The sequence below is a fragment of the Dromaius novaehollandiae genome, chromosome 11 (genome assembly GCF_036370855.1).
Source record: "Dromaius novaehollandiae isolate bDroNov1 chromosome 11, bDroNov1.hap1, whole genome shotgun sequence".
Classification (NCBI taxonomy): Eukaryota; Metazoa; Chordata; class Aves; order Casuariiformes; family Dromaiidae; genus Dromaius; species Dromaius novaehollandiae.
Genome location: NC_088108.1, coordinates 24,196,025 through 24,210,600, shown reverse-complemented (window position 1 = coordinate 24,210,600; position 14,576 = coordinate 24,196,025). Strand labels below are relative to the sequence as shown.

Sequence of the window (14,576 nt, the reverse complement as noted above, 5' to 3'; positions counted from 1 at the left end):
ACACGCAGGTTTTTCAGATACTCCATAGCTAATGCACAGGAAACCATGTATCGCTTAATACATTTGCCCCAGAGGAGTAAAAGAGATGTCTTGTCCCTGTGCTGGTCCCAGACCCTGATGTCCAAAAGGGGCCAGCCAAGCTGCCGTGCCCCTGCACGCTGCAGCCGAGCTCCGTCGCTTGTCCCCTGTGTTTGGTCTCCAGAGATTAGGGGAACAATTTCCTCACCTTCTGATTTAAAGTCATCATCTCACAGCAAGAAGCCAGGATATAACTACACAAACAGCACTGCTGGAAAACCGCATCCCTCGCTGTGAACTGCAGACAAGAGGCTGTAAAAATGTGCAAACATCTTATGGGGTAGCAGAAGAGACGAGTGAGGAATCCCCCCCCTTACCTCCCTTTCTGGTCTAGCATCTGCCTGTTGCAGCCGACCCCGTAGGTTTTAAGCTTACGCAGTCTGAGAACTGACTGGTGGCAGTCATTGTTTTTTCCAAGATTAGCATTTCTTAGCCTGTGAAAAATGCCTGGAACTGTAGCCCTTAGGCCAGGCTGCTGTCCCTGCATCCTTAGGTAGTTTCTTAACCCTTTATTCACCTAAATCAGTTAGGGAAATCCTCTTCCTGAGTCAAAAGAGTCAAATTCAATGGCTCAGTTGCCTATGTGTATTTTCACTACTGTTCTGGCATAGATGACCAGGATTAATCCAGAAGGTAACTTCAATACAACGTAAGTGTCACAAAAAAATGAATAAATAAATAAAAATGGAGCCCTTGAAACAACACAAAGTTCACAAAACAAAAGGGAAATCTTTGCTCACCCGGACCTACCTGCAGTCTGTAGCAGCTTCATCTTTTGAAGAGCTGGTGAGAACTAGCAATAAAAATAGCCCTTCAGGTAGCAGCGAGGTTGCCAGCATGGCAGGACAGATTCAAAGTAAACCAGATTTCTGAATTAGCTATTGCAGCGCAACCTGATAAGAAAGCAACTTGTTGCTGCTGACTTTCTCGGAGGCATTTCATATTTAGGTACCAACAAGCATTAGCAAAGAAAGGGGATGGGGCTGTGGAAGAAGAGAAGCTGAAGTCCGTTCCCTCTTTATTTCAGTTTATAGAAATAGCTTTCTCATTGTCCCCTTATCCATATGACTGGCAGCGATTCAATGCTGCTATTGAAATTTATTTAGGAACTATTTTCCTGACCCCAAAATTGATCATTTTTCCCCATGAAGCATGAAGATTTCTAGTTCCTAAAGTTCCTTCATAGGAAGTTCACTATCAACTTTAAAAACACCTGAAATAGCCTTGAAGCAAGCAGAGAACTAATGACACGACAGTATCAGAAAATACAGTGGGAATTTTAGTGGTTCATATTTGTATGTGGGTGGTGAAAGTCCACAATAGCAGGGAGATGGTGAAGAGTTTTCCAGGCTGCTCTGACCAGCAGCCAAGGAAGAGATTTGAAGGGGAGGAAGGGATGATGAAGTGATACCGAGAATCTTTTCACTCCCAGAAATCTGAGTGTTTCCATACAGAACAGTGTGGTCAAGCAACCCCAGGTAACAGCAAGAAGATTTTTTATTTCTATACACATTTCAAGAAAATAAATTAAAAACGGAACCGCTTCCATTCCAGCCTCCAGCACACGTGGCGGCCGCTCCCGCAGCTCGCGGGGCTCCCGTGCCTGCCTGGCTCGTCAGCGGGCGAACAACAGCACCAGCTCGCAGTGAACGGTGTGCGGAAACATGTCGAAAGGTACAGCCAGCCTGGGGGCAAAGGGCTCTCCTGCCAGCTTCTTCCTGGGGTCGGGTGGGCAGCACAGTCTGCAGAAAGCAAAACGTTCAAAGGACGCACTTTAGACCAGAAGCAGAAGCTTTCCCACTGCGCAGCGATGCAACGGCGCAGAGGATGCACTAAAGAGGTGTCTAGTGTTTGGCTAACGTCCATCCGAGTCTGCAGCTGACACTGATATAAGGTCTGGAACCCCCTATCCTGAACCCCAAACCAGCCCCGAAAACCTCGGGGAGAAGCTGAAGGGTTGGTGGCAGGTTTAAGGCTTCGTTTCTCACGAGCCATCTGAGCTCAAAGACACCTAACGCCATGACTAAACGATCCTCAGTCTGGCGGTACCTTCACACGATGTCTGCAGGCAGTTTTATCATCTGCAAATGCGTCTGCCCCAGAAAAACACCTAATTATTTGATTAACCTTAAGCAGGCGACTAATCCCATTGACTTCACTTCTTTGGATAGGGGCCCACGTTCCTGCGTTGAACCTAGGGGACTCAATATCCCCCGACTGGCTAAGCCTGGATCATGCCTGCAGAATGAATCCAGTGCAGTTCAGTCACAATAAAAATCCTCCTGAGCAACGGTCAGATGTTCGTGTCTTTGTGCTCAGGGCACAATAAGGTCCCTCACTAATGTCAGCGGAAAGGAGGGGAGCGGGGTGCTCACTCAAGGAAGTTCCTCATGGCTTCGCCCTCCGGCTTGCAGGAGACGTAGAGCAGCCTTCGGATGGCCTCGCAGTTTCGGATGGCTCGCACGACCCTGTAATCTGCAAAGACAGAAAGACACAAAGCTTGGCTCGAGAGATACCATGACAGCACGTTCTCCAGAACAACTACAGATCCAGCACCGCAGACCTTCGCTGCACGGACAGAAATAACGGGAAAGAGAATACTGCGTATTTTGCCATGTCCTGTCTCAGATGCAGCGTCTCAGAAAGCCAAGGACGTGGCTCAGGCTGCCAGCACCCCAGCCAGTTCTGGCAGGGTAGAGCCGGGGGAGAACTTCCTCTGCTTCCAGGGGGATGAAGGATTAGAGAAAATTTAAGTGAAACGGAGGCACGTAAACCCTTCCCTATACACTTATGGGACCGCATCTGCACGCTGTGTCCCATTTAGGGCTTCCCAGGACACACTGGAGCGAGTGCAGGGAGGCCACCAAGCTGCTCCGAGGGCTGGAGCACAGCACGTGTGAGGAGAGTCGGAGAGCTGGGGCTGCTCAGCCTGAAGAGGAGGAGGAGAGAGAGGATCCATCTACTGTCTTCGGTGGCCTAATCGAAGGGTCGTAGAGAAGATGGAGCCAGACTCTTCTCAGAGGTGCACGGTGACATGATGAGCAGCAACGGACACGTTGCAGCAAGGGGAAATTCTAATTAGATGCATTAGGGAAAGCGTTTTCAGAAAGGAGATGTATTCCAGCATTGGGACGGGGCCAGGAGAGGCTCGGGGATTTCCATCCTTGGAGACATCCAAGCCTCAGCGATAGGAAGCCCTGCACAACCTAAAATAACTCTGAAGTCAGCTCGGTTTGGCTGGGGGATTGCACCAGAGACCTCCAGAGGCTTTCACTCCTCAAATACTCTCCGAGTCTGTGAAAGATGGAAAAAGATTAGAGCTGTCTGCTTTGAGGAGAAAGCAGACTCCGCAGAAAGGACGGACGGGCATGGCCCGCTTTCCACCTCCTCACAAAGCGAGGACCGAAAGCAGCCCAAACGCCTCGTTTCAGCCGCATGAGAGGACCGGCTCTCTCGGAGCGCGCCACGAGCCTCCTGAGCTCGGCGGGCAACAGCTCCTCGGCCAGGCTTGCCCACCGCGGGATTTCTTACCCCTTCTGGAACAGCCGCTTTCGGCTGCTGTCGGCAACCAGGTGAAGAACTAGACACCAAGCGAGCAAAGGGCTTGACATTCGCATCCCAAATTCTCTTTTTAAGATTGAGAATAAACAGCACGTTCTTACGGAGCCCAGCGCGGGACGGGTTCACCACAGCAACGAGGGGCCGGTCGTCCTTCCACGACGACAGCAGCCGCGGTAACACGGTCTCTGCCTTCCCGCCGTGAAACTCACAGTTTGAAATTCCTGTGAAGCAAAACAGCAAACAGGCGGTGCAACAACAGTCAGTCTCACCAGATATAGAGAGAAAGGTGGCCAACTTAGGCAAAGCAAATATCAAAGTATCTTATCTTTGAGAAATGCGTGTGTTACAGAAAGATGCTACCCACATCAGCACCGACCATCTCACCCCCGTGTTTCTCCACGCTGTCCTAAATCATGTATTTCCTACATGATCACCCAGCTCCAGTCTTTTACTATCACATCAATAAAACAGTGAGGGAAGGAGCACGGTTACAGCTTATGAAGGTAAGGATCCTGAAGTACCTTCCCTGTCTGGCACTGCTGACTGCAGGTAGTCGTTAGGAGCCCTGCCCTGACTTTTGCTTCATATTTTTCAACAGTTTGAGCCTGAACTCACCGTTGAACGCCGCGTTCCACCTGGCATCCTCCACTGCCTTCTCCACTATCTCAATACCAATAACCTTGGACACTTGGCGAGCCAGAGAGAGACCGATTGTGCCTGGAAATGAGGGATACAAAAATACTCCGCAGTTCCAGGCTGAAGAAACAGGGATCTGGAGAGCAGGGGTACATTCGGCACAAGCCTCGTCACAGCCAGGCTTGTGCCACGCGGCCGCTGCTCACCCGTGCCGCAGCAGACGTCGAGGAGGACGGTGTCTCCAGCAGCCCGGCTCAGCTTCCCAACCTCCTGGTACAGCACTTCTGCTCCACGCGTGTTTACTTGGAAAAACGCGTCCGGAGAGATGCGGAACTTCAGGCCAAGCAGCTCCTCAAAGATGTGTGGTTCTCCGTAAAGGAGCTGGTAGGGCGACTGCTCGTGGGGACAGCGGGTCATGGTGCTTGAGGAACAAACACGACGAGCCATTAGAAGACGGGGTTTGCAAGGAATTATTGTATTTCCATTTTTGCTCCTGGGGTGCTTGTCTGCAGGGGAGACTGGTTCTCCCCACATCTACTTTTATTTCCTGTGAACGTTTCAACAGTAAGGGATCTGTGACTTGCACAACCTAAAATTCATCAGCAGGGTCAAAATGACTGACTATCAGGCAGGACTTCCAGGATCGATTCCCAGTTCATCTGCTACCTTGATTTGTTGTCTTGGGAAAGCTCCTTTAGATTTTTTTTCTTCATTTTCCTAGGGTCAAAACTCCCATGAAGTGAAGCCAGAGTGTATTCAAGTATTTCAAGTGCTTCAAGATAAAGAAAAGATGTGGCCATCTCAAAGGCATGTTGGCAAGAAAGCCATCCAAGCAGCTGTCATTCTCTTGAAGTGCTCCCTGAATTGGTAGAACTTGAGCACGATCAGGGATGGGTGAGAAAAAGGAGAAAGCTTGTTTTCAGCCTTCTCCTGGGGCCTTTCCTCCATACCACAGCCCACTGCAAGTTTCAGAGGTGACAACACATTTACCTCTCTTGGAAATAAAGTGAAGTCAAGGTGCAAGCTGCTCCCGGTCCACAAGTGAAGAACTCCTTCAGCGATGCTTTCTGAGCAGCCAGTGCCTCCTGTCAAGAGCAAGAAAGGAAAAACTGTGTCTGGGTGATCTGCTTGGACACCTCTCCCCAGCTGTACACCCAGCCAGCAGGTCCGGCGCTCCCCCGAAGAGCGTGGCCATGGCACCGCGCTGTCACGAGCCCTGCGCGAGGCTGAACGTGGCACGGACAGCGCAGTTTGAGCATCGTCCCTGACGGGGGCTTTATAGATCTTGGATGGGTCCTGCCATTATTTCCTCTGTGCCCGATGTCCGGGCGGCTGGGGGACCCCGATACTGGCTTATCTCACTGAACACTAGATTTGTCCGTTGTGTATGGATACAAAACTGCCCATCAGCAGCTTTTTGTGCATGTGAAGCCTGCTTTAGCTGTGTAGCAGTGAAGTGATGCTTAGTTCAGGATAGCTTTGTAATCTTCTGTGTAAAATGGCTGCACGCCATCCTGAAACCTCTGGTCACGGTCAGGCTTCGTGGATGAGGAGAGAGGAACAGCCTCTTTTTCCACCTCCGTTTCGTGTAGAACCAGCCCACCCTCTCTGGACCACCACTGGTCCTTGCCGGGCTTGTGCCCGTTGCTGGCTAGGACACCTGGACGAGGGTGTCACCTCGGGCACCTCTCAGAAACCTCAGCTCCATCTTCAATCTCCCCCGTCCTCCCCAGAAGGACGCGGGGAACGAGGACACACCGGCAGCAGGACCTCCAGGACCAGGCAGCCGATGTCCCCGCTGCCGGGTCCCCGTTGCCCACGAGCTCACCTGGCCCAGCCGCTGGGGGTGGAAGGTGACGATAGCCATGGCGTGGCCGCGGCTGTTGGTGCGGACGACGAGCTCCCGCCAGTGTCCGCCGCGGTGGAAGAGGAGGCAGGGCCGCAGGGGCGAGCGCCGGAGGAACTGCTCGTAGCGCTGCGGGAGGGAAGCGCGCTCGGGGCACAGCGAAGGAGCCCTCGTCTGCCGCCCTGGGCGTAACGCCGTGCCCCTCACGCCGGTGACCGCCCTGCCGCTACCGTCGGCTTTTTCTATCTCCTCGAAATACGCTGAGCAAAAGCTCTGCCAGAGTTAAGTTACTGCAAAGCAAGGCACTTGGATCATTTCAATTTGTGATTTTCACGCGTTTTGGTAGATTTGCAGGATTTCGTCATCGCTCAGTTAACCTCATCCACCAGGACGGTTCTCACGCTAAGTTCTCAAAGATGCTTGGGTGAGGGCTGGACGTTTTCACAACACGCAAACAGGCTCGGAAGCCCCGCGTAAGCACAAGCGTAGCCTTCCCCCAAATAAACGTTATCGCAGCCTCCCTCCATTCCCCAGCCTAGCCATAGGTAAGACGTTTGCTTTGTTTTTCACCTGGGCGACTTGTTTGTGCTTTGCGGGGATGTTCTCCATGCGGTCGGCTCTCACGCAGACAATGTTTCTTGCTGGAGAGAGACAAGCAGGTGTTTAGTTGTTTCCTCCCAGGGAACAGCAAACGACTGTAGCATCCGACATGATAAACTGTAGGAAGGTCTGCCCCAAGAATCGTCCCCTTGTAAAGAGAAAAAAAACGCTCACAAAAAAAAAAAAAAAAACAGAGATCTGCTCGACCCCCAGATCTTATTGACTGCTGCATTTAGCAGATTAGAAGCTGGGCTTTCTTCAACTCATAAACTGAGGTTTTGAAGCTTGGCCGATGCCTGCTGCCCCGGGCTCAGGGGCGTTTCTGTCGGCACGCCACGGGATCCGGGCGCTTTGGGGCAGAGCCGCGGCTGGGACCCCGGTGCCGTGTCCCGCACTGACCTCTGCCGGTTCCCACGTACAGCCCCACGGTTTTGGGGTTCCCATCGGGTCCTCGGTTCACCGAGAAGGAGGACTTGTTTCGGTAGCCATTAATGACGGGCTGCAGGGAAAAAGGAGGAAAAGTAAAGCTTAGGATTAAAAAAAAAAAGATGAAGGAAAGCCAAAACCTAGTCTGGGGGTTCAGTGAGCAGCACAGGAAGATGCACACAAGCGTGCAAGGTTCAGAAGCAGTAGCAGAAGCAAAGCTTGCTGGAGGCTGGGTTTGGACACAAAACCGGGGCTCCTAATCAGCGGGCCCGTTTCGTGCTCCGGCAGGCACTGAAGCCAGCAAGGATGGCAGCTGTCCTGGCCATCGCTGCAGCCAGTTCATCCCCACCACGAAGCTCTTCAGGAGCTGAGCTAAGACCCGCCAGGGCCTCGGGGCGGACGGCATCTCTGCGAGACACTCACCGAGGGGACGATGGGGCGGAGAGGACAGCAGAGTCCCCCAGGTTTCCGCACATCTACGCCCGCTTCCTCGAGACGAGATGCCAGCGTCCGCAGCGTCTTCCTCTGGCTGTCGTACTTCACCTGCGGAGGAGCCGGAGCCAGGAGCATTCCCGCGGGACCACGAGGCAGCGGGAAGCTGTTGGTGACCCGCAGGGGACAACACTGCAGGTAGGACGGAGCCCGAGAGCAACGTGGCCTTTCTCATGGCGCTGTGCACCGCCGCCACTCAGAGCAACGGAGGGCGAAAACCCGGGTCCGTGTCCCCAGAGCCCTGGGTCCAAGGGAGAGTCTCTGGCTCCCATCGGAGGCCCCTAAGCCACAGCACGGCTGTCCTGTACTGGACAGGACCACCGCGAGAGAAGATGCTCCTGGACCATTCGCGATCGTGGAGGCCACCCGTAGGGGACCTCAGGACCTTCTGACCTTCAGGATAACCGGGGAATTAAAGCCAGAACAGGCTGCAGGATTCAACGGCAGAGGTTGCCGGAGGAGGGATGGGAGGGACAGCCGGGGCGGCGAGGCACAAAAACCCACGCGAGCGTGTCTTACCTGCAGCTGCTCCTCGTAGGGAAGTCTCCACAGCGGGGTGGCCGCATCCGCTAACCTGGAAAGCGCAACGCGGCGGTAGCGCCCGGCACCACTCGCTGAGCCCCGTGCAGCAGGTTGCCCAGCGATGCCTGGGTGTCTCCCAGCCCAGCTGGATGTCCTGGGTGTCGGGGGGGCCCAGGCATCTCCCCGGCCCCCCGTGCGGGGCAGTGCCAGGAGCAGCATCTCCCCCAGGCAGCGACCCGGGGGCTGAGGCCACTTCTCCTGTCCTTGACACATCCCTCCCGCACCATCTGCATGGTCAGGTTCCTGGCCACTACTATATCTTTTTGCTAAGACTGCACGAGGTCACATCCGCCACAGTGGACCACGCGGTTTCTGCATTTTAGGAGGGGGAGGACGGATCGCTCACGCTCGCTGACCTGCTGCCCAGACCACCAGCACGCGACCCGCAGCGAGGGGCTCGTTCCCCTTCCCAACCCCAAAAGCACCCGGCCGGCGCGCGCTGGCCGCCCGCCGCGTTTCCCACCGGCCGTACCTCTCCTCCCAGGAGCAGCCTGCCAGACCGCAGCCCTCCCGGGCCTTCCTCGCCTCCTTCATCTTCATCGTGTGGCTCTCTGACGTGAGCGTGCCACGGTCCCGACGCAACGGGCTGCTCGGGGGGGCCCAGCCCAGGCTCCCCGGCCGGCGAAGGCACCGGGGCACCAGCCCCAGCCCCCGGGGCAGAGCCATGCCGGAGGGGCGGCACGGCAAGCCACGGCCACCAAGAGCAGGACACACCGGCCGGAGATGCAGGGGGGAAAAACGCCACACTCGTTATCTGCTCTGCAAACTGACGGTTACCTGCTCTGCAAACTAAAGCCTGGTGCTGGAAAGTGAAACCCGCTGTTCTGACCCGGCACGTGCATCCTCGCTGCACTTAAAGCGGATCCAAGGCGGCTGTGGCCCAGCGTCCCGTCTCTGCTGCAGCTGACAGCAAGAGCGTGCGAGAAACTCAGAAGCAATTAAAAGGGATTATTTTCTCGGCCGCAGGCCTGACCTGCTTGTGCTCAGGTCTCGCCCCGTCTCGCGCAGCGAGGGCCGTGCTCCGGCTGGTCTCCCGTGCGGAAGCACAGCCCCACGGCTCCCCGGCGCTGCCGGTCTCGCACCGCGAGAGGCGGCCGGTAACCGCCTCCGCCGCCCGCCGTGACGCCCCTCCGCCGCGGGCCGTGATCCCACCAGCGGCCGTGATCCCGCCGGCGGCCGACCCCCCCGGGCTTTTGGCCCCGAGCAGAGCGGTGCAAAATGCAGAGGTCCCCGCTGGGCTCGGCGGGATGCCTGCAGCGCAGCCGCAGCGCCGGGCACGGGAACAGGCCGCCGCGGGAATTCTGGCCTTTCCGGGAATTCCGGCCTTTCCGCACTCTGGGAGCACCGGGGGGATTTCTGCTGTCTGGCACCTCCAGGGCATCGCTGCGAGGTCTCACCAGCACCAACCCCAAATCCCAGCTGCCTGAAACACCCGGAGCGGCACCGGGAGCGCTTCGGCTCAGACCCCTTTGGCCCTAGGATTTAGCAGCGCCCAGGAGAGGAAGATTTGCTAAAGAGAGAGCAGAACAGTCTTTTTTTTTTTCTTTTTTTTTGGACAGCCACCACATAAGAATATTTTAATAACAGCTTAATATAATTTTAACTGAAAAGGACAGGGTCACAACTGCTCTCGAGGCACTTTTTTGCTGCACAGTGCATCACATCTATAGCTAATTTAACGATAAAATCATATCAAATGCTGAATTGAGCACTTATCCCTTGCTGGCCGCAGACACTGCAACTTTCTTTAGGCAAAAGAAACCTTGCGCTATTTAGGTCTTCATTATTTTTCTTAAATATAGGAATTAAACCCCCCCCCCTTTGGGTTCCAGACTAAAGATACAGGGGTCCCTGCCTCGAGACTGCACTTTACACTGTGGACTTTTACTTAGCTCATAGACAAAGACGACCAAAGAAAGGGGGTTATTTCCTCTCTGATCTGCAGGCTGGCCCCCCTCACTGAATCGCTGGGAAGCATCCCAGTAAGCACAAAAATAAAGGGCAAAAGCAGCCAGGCAGCGGATGGGAAGAGCTGGGAACCGAGCTGGGAACAGCCCGTCCCAGCGAGGCAGCTCCGGCTCCACTGCCAGTTTGGCTCGCGATCACCCCCAGCCACTCCCGGGGCGACCACTGACATTTGCCTATGAATTACTACTTGTTTATGCTAAGGAAAAATTTATATAAAGAAGTGAACAATAAAATAGAGAATATACTGGCGCAGGTTGCGGCTTAAGAACAAGCGTCCTGTTAGCAGCTGTAACAGGCTGTGAAGACAGAGCTCAAGAGAAAGTCTACACACTTCCAGGGCAGTTTCTTCTTCGTCTCCAGCAGCCGTGTGTTTGCAAACCTGCCTCCTTCACCGGCAAGGCCGTCTTCGGAGGCAGAAGCACAAAACCCACCAGCTCAGCCACTGATTTTAACTCAGCAGCACAAGGAAAGCCATTACCTCCTGCAGCCTCGACGCTCAGCTTCGCCCGTCTCTGCCCACGAGGCCCCGAACCCGGCGCCGAGGGAGGGAGAAGCTCCTCAGGACTGTGCTCGAGCGAGCGGGTCTCTTAACTCGCACAACATTTGATATTCAGCCCGTCGGACACATCAGCAGGAGAGGGCAACAGCTCACTGCTGACCAAGCTCCACATAGGCAACAAAACAGATCTACGCAAGCCGAGTTACCAGCTCACGAGCCAGCATTTGTCCCGGCTCCTATTGACAAAATCCCCCAAGATTGCTGCCGAAGCATGATTCACCTCGGAATCACTTGTAGCCTTTCAATTTCAGGGTGACTTTACCCAAAGATGTCCTGAAATAGCGAAGCTTTTGTCTTGAAAATATTCCTAAAGCACAACAGGGCCAGGCCAAAGACCCTTCTCACCCAAAGCACTGGGAGCATCAACTGGAGTATTTGAGCATAAAACACTACATGCAACAAGGAAATGAATACTGCTCATGTTAAAACGTTTCCACGATGTTTCTGAGGTATCATGAGCGAGCAGCACTATTATAAGGGATAGCATACAAAAAGCAATTTCCAAAGTTGAGCAACTGTGTTCTGAATTAAACATTTATGCTCTAATTGCTCTCTGTGATGTTCTCGAGATCAGAGCGCGGACCTTTTGGCCTCAATTTTACTGTTGAAAACAGTGTCCCGAGAAGAGTGTCCTTGGTGCAATTACAAGGCATTATTTTAACCTGCTGTTCCTCTGGTGCTTACACACACTTCCATCTATACGTAATGTGTTTGTACAAACTTTAACATTTCTGTTACAAACCTCTACAATCATGAGGCCGAAAAATGAAAATATCTACTAGAAAATGAGAAGATTCAAGCACGAAAAAAGCCTCTCCACCTGCGAGCATACCTAGAATGGGAATTTATCCAGAAGCAGCAGCAGATGTGCAGATTTCACGTGATCTCCTGCCAGCTGTTCTCCGAGGTGGGACACAGCCCTGCCCAAGGGTGCCCAAGCCCCACGGCCCAGCGCTGGGCCCCCCTCTCCCCCCGGGACCCAACGCGGCACCGCAGCCCTGCTCACCTTGGGAGCGAGGCCCCGTCTGCGGGGATACGTGTCTCTCTCCATGATCGCTCTCTTGATCTTCACCCCTTCCCCATGTGCCCCTCGGGGACGTGGCTCCTCTGCAAGGCGAGAGGACTCCCGGCTCCGGCCCACCCCCCCGTCCCGGCACCTCCGTGCTCCCCACCACCCTCAGCAGCCCCGAAGCGCTGCCATCCCCCAGCAGCCACCACGGAGACCGTCCCCACGGGGCAGCTTCTCCAAGGGTCAGAGAGGCCGTGCTGCTCCCCCATGGCCGCAACCCAAGAAAGAGCCCGGAGCCTGGGAGGTAAAGTGCACACACAGTCCGTTTACTGCAACGCACAGGGCAGGGCCTTCCCGCCGGCTCCCGTAACACCGGCTCCACCGCTCGCGCACACGCCGGCCCTCGCTGGGCACCCGCGGCCGGGCAGGCACCGCTGCAGCAGGGAGCCAGGAGCCGCCCTGGCCTGCCCGGGGCTCCCGCGCGCTCCGGGGTCTCCTCCAGGACGGCTTCGTCCTGCAGCACGAGCGGCCTTGGGCCGAGCGAGGGCGAAGGAGCTGCTCCCCATCCGTCGGGAATTTGGCACCAGAAGGAAGGCCGGGAGGGACGCGCCGCATCGGGGAGCGCTGCTCAGGGCGTCCAGGAACGGCAGCGGGTGACGGGGCTGCAGCTGCCAGCGCCAACTTGGCCCCTGCGGCGACCGCAGCAGCGCGAGAGGGTCTCGCCACAAAGCGCCCCGCCGTCGCACGGGCAGCAGGATCCCTCTCCGGGGAGGCGGCGGGGAAAAGCGGCGCAGCGTCCGTGCCGGGGCCACGAGGGCGAGAGCGGCTCCCGCCGCGGCGGCCGGGCCAGGCCGGGCCGGGCCTCAGAGCCCCTGGCCCGCGGGGCTGGTCATCTCCTGCAGCACCAGGTGCAGCAGGTGGTTCTGCTCGGCGCTGAGCAGCGGCCAGAGCTCGGCCTGCAGCGCCTTCAGCGCCTCCAGGTCCTTCTCCTGGCAGGCCAGCACGGCCGACTGCAGCAGCAGGAAGAGCTCGGCCGGCAGGCAGCCCGCCGCCGCCGCCGGCCCCCCCGCCCCGGGCCCCGCCCCCGCCCCCGCCGCCGCCCCCGGCCCGGGCCCCGGCGCCGCGCCGCCCTCGGGCGCCTCCCAGCAGTACTGCTCCAGCGTCCGCGCGTGCTCGGGCAGCAGCTTGGCCGGCGGCGGCTGCAGCAGCAGCAGCAGCAGCACCCGCGACACCTCGCAGCGCACCAGCGCGTCGCGGAAGGCGCCGCCGCCGCCGCCCGCCCGCGCCAGCGCCTGCGCCCGCGTCAGCGCCGCCAGCGCGCCCGCGTAGTCGCCGCCCAGCAGCAGGCAGGAGGCCAGCTCGCCCAGGCAGCGCAGCGCCTCCAGCGGCAGCCGCGCCGCCGCCAGCAGCTCGGCGGCCCGCCGCAGCGGCGCGGCGGCGCCCGCCGGCCGGCCCGTGTCGCGCAGCGCCGCCGCCAGCTCCAGGCAGAGCCCGGCCGCCAGCGCCGGCTGCCCCCGCTCCAGGTGCAGGCGGGCGGCGAAGGCGCCGCAGCTCTGCGCCGCCGCCGCGTGCTCGCCGAAGCCGCCGCGCAGCGCCAGGCGCTGCCGCAGGTCGCGCTCCTGGCGCAGGAAGAGCCGCGCCGCCTCGGCCAGCGCCGCCGCCTCGGCGGGCCCGTGGAAGAGGCTCTGGGCGCAGCGCGCCACGGCCAGCTGGCACCAGGCCGCGTAGGGCAGGCTCTCCTGGGCGCGCAGCTCCCGCGCCAGCGCCGCGAACTGCTCCGCCGCCTCCGCCACGTTCGGCTTCCGCAGGAACCGCCGCCGCAGCTTGGCCGACACCAGCCGGTACCGCGACAGGAAGTCCCCGTCCCCGCCGCCGCCGCCGCCGCCGCCGGGGCCCGGCCCGGCCGCCGAGCCGCCGCCGCCCGCCGCCGCCAGCATCGCCGCCGCCGATGAGCGCCGGCTGCCGGGGCGCGCGGCGGGGCCAATGGGCGCCGGCTGCCGGGGCGCGTGGGGTCGGGGCGGGGCCAATGGGCGCCGGCTTTCGGGACACGCGGGCGGGGCGGCGGGGCCAATGGGCGCCGGCTCTTGGGGCACGGCGGGAGGCGGTGGTGTAGAGGTGGTCGGGGGCGCGGCCTTGGCCGCGCCACGCCCACAAGGGGGCGGGGCCAGGCGGGCGCGGCGCGTCCTCCTCCTAGCAACGGGTCCCCGCGGGGGTCACGGGGCTGCGAGTGGCGGCGGCCGCGCTGGGCCCTGCCGGGGTGGGTCCCGGTTCTGGTCCCGGTGGGGACATAGCGGGGGGGGCGGGGGCAGCAGCACCGGGAAGCGCTGCAGGCGTCAGGGCGGGAGGATGCCGTCCGGGGCAGAGCTTGGACACCCGCCTTGGAGTCTCGTAGAGGCTCGGCAGGGACCCGCTGATCTTACAACGTCCTGCCGCGTCCCCTGAGCGCCTCTTCCACGCGCTCCTCTTCCCCCGGGTCACCGTATCGGCCTCGGTGTCTCCTGGTTCAGTCCCGTGCAAGTGCGGGTGTAAACACCGCGGTTCGTCTCCTGGTGTTGGAGAGGACGGAGGCCGCGTTCGGCAGGACAGGGGCTCCAAGCCTCGCGCGGCCCCATGGTCCCGGAGAGGCGGCGGTGCCGAAGCTTGGCTGCCAAACCACGGGGATGCTGGGGGGACGCGCTGCTCCGGTCCGGGGCAGAGGAGCTGGCCCACCGCGCTGCCCCAAGGAAGGCGCCATGGGGAGCGGGGTGAGCGGCCCTGAGGCTGCCGACCGCGGTGCAGAGCTGCCGGCCTTGACCATAAAGGAAACAGGATATGGTGCA

At 58.5% G+C, this 14,576-nt stretch overlaps 2 protein-coding genes across 3 annotated transcripts; both read right to left on the bottom strand.

Moving 5' to 3' along the window:
- Positions 1-1,557: 1,557 nt before the first annotated feature.
- Positions 1,558-9,750, bottom strand: TRMT2B (tRNA methyltransferase 2 homolog B). Of its 2 annotated transcripts, XM_064518425.1 has the most exons (12): positions 8,694-9,638; positions 8,159-8,213; positions 7,571-7,690; positions 7,121-7,220; positions 6,692-6,762; positions 6,104-6,250; positions 5,266-5,360; positions 4,482-4,696; positions 4,255-4,356; positions 3,741-3,860; positions 2,454-2,553; positions 1,558-1,820 (listed from the first exon to the last, which is right to left on the bottom strand). In XM_064518425.1, exons 1-12 carry the CDS (start codon positions 8,885-8,887, stop codon positions 1,694-1,696), a joined length of 1,446 nt encoding a protein of 481 aa, XP_064374495.1. In that variant the 5' UTR covers positions 8,888-9,638; the 3' UTR covers positions 1,558-1,693. The 2 variants fall into 2 exon arrangements, 1 of the variants encoding a protein (XP_064374495.1); XR_010391101.1 differs by having other exon boundaries at positions 1,772-1,820; positions 2,454-3,860; positions 8,694-9,750.
- A 2,312-nt stretch (positions 9,751-12,062) lies between these two features.
- LOC135329571 (40-kDa huntingtin-associated protein-like) lies at positions 12,063-13,792 on the bottom strand. The gene has a single exon (XM_064518426.1). It carries the CDS (start codon positions 13,692-13,694, stop codon positions 12,621-12,623), a length of 1,074 nt encoding a protein of 357 aa, XP_064374496.1. The 5' UTR covers positions 13,695-13,792; the 3' UTR covers positions 12,063-12,620.
- Positions 13,793-14,576: the final 784 nt, after the last annotated feature.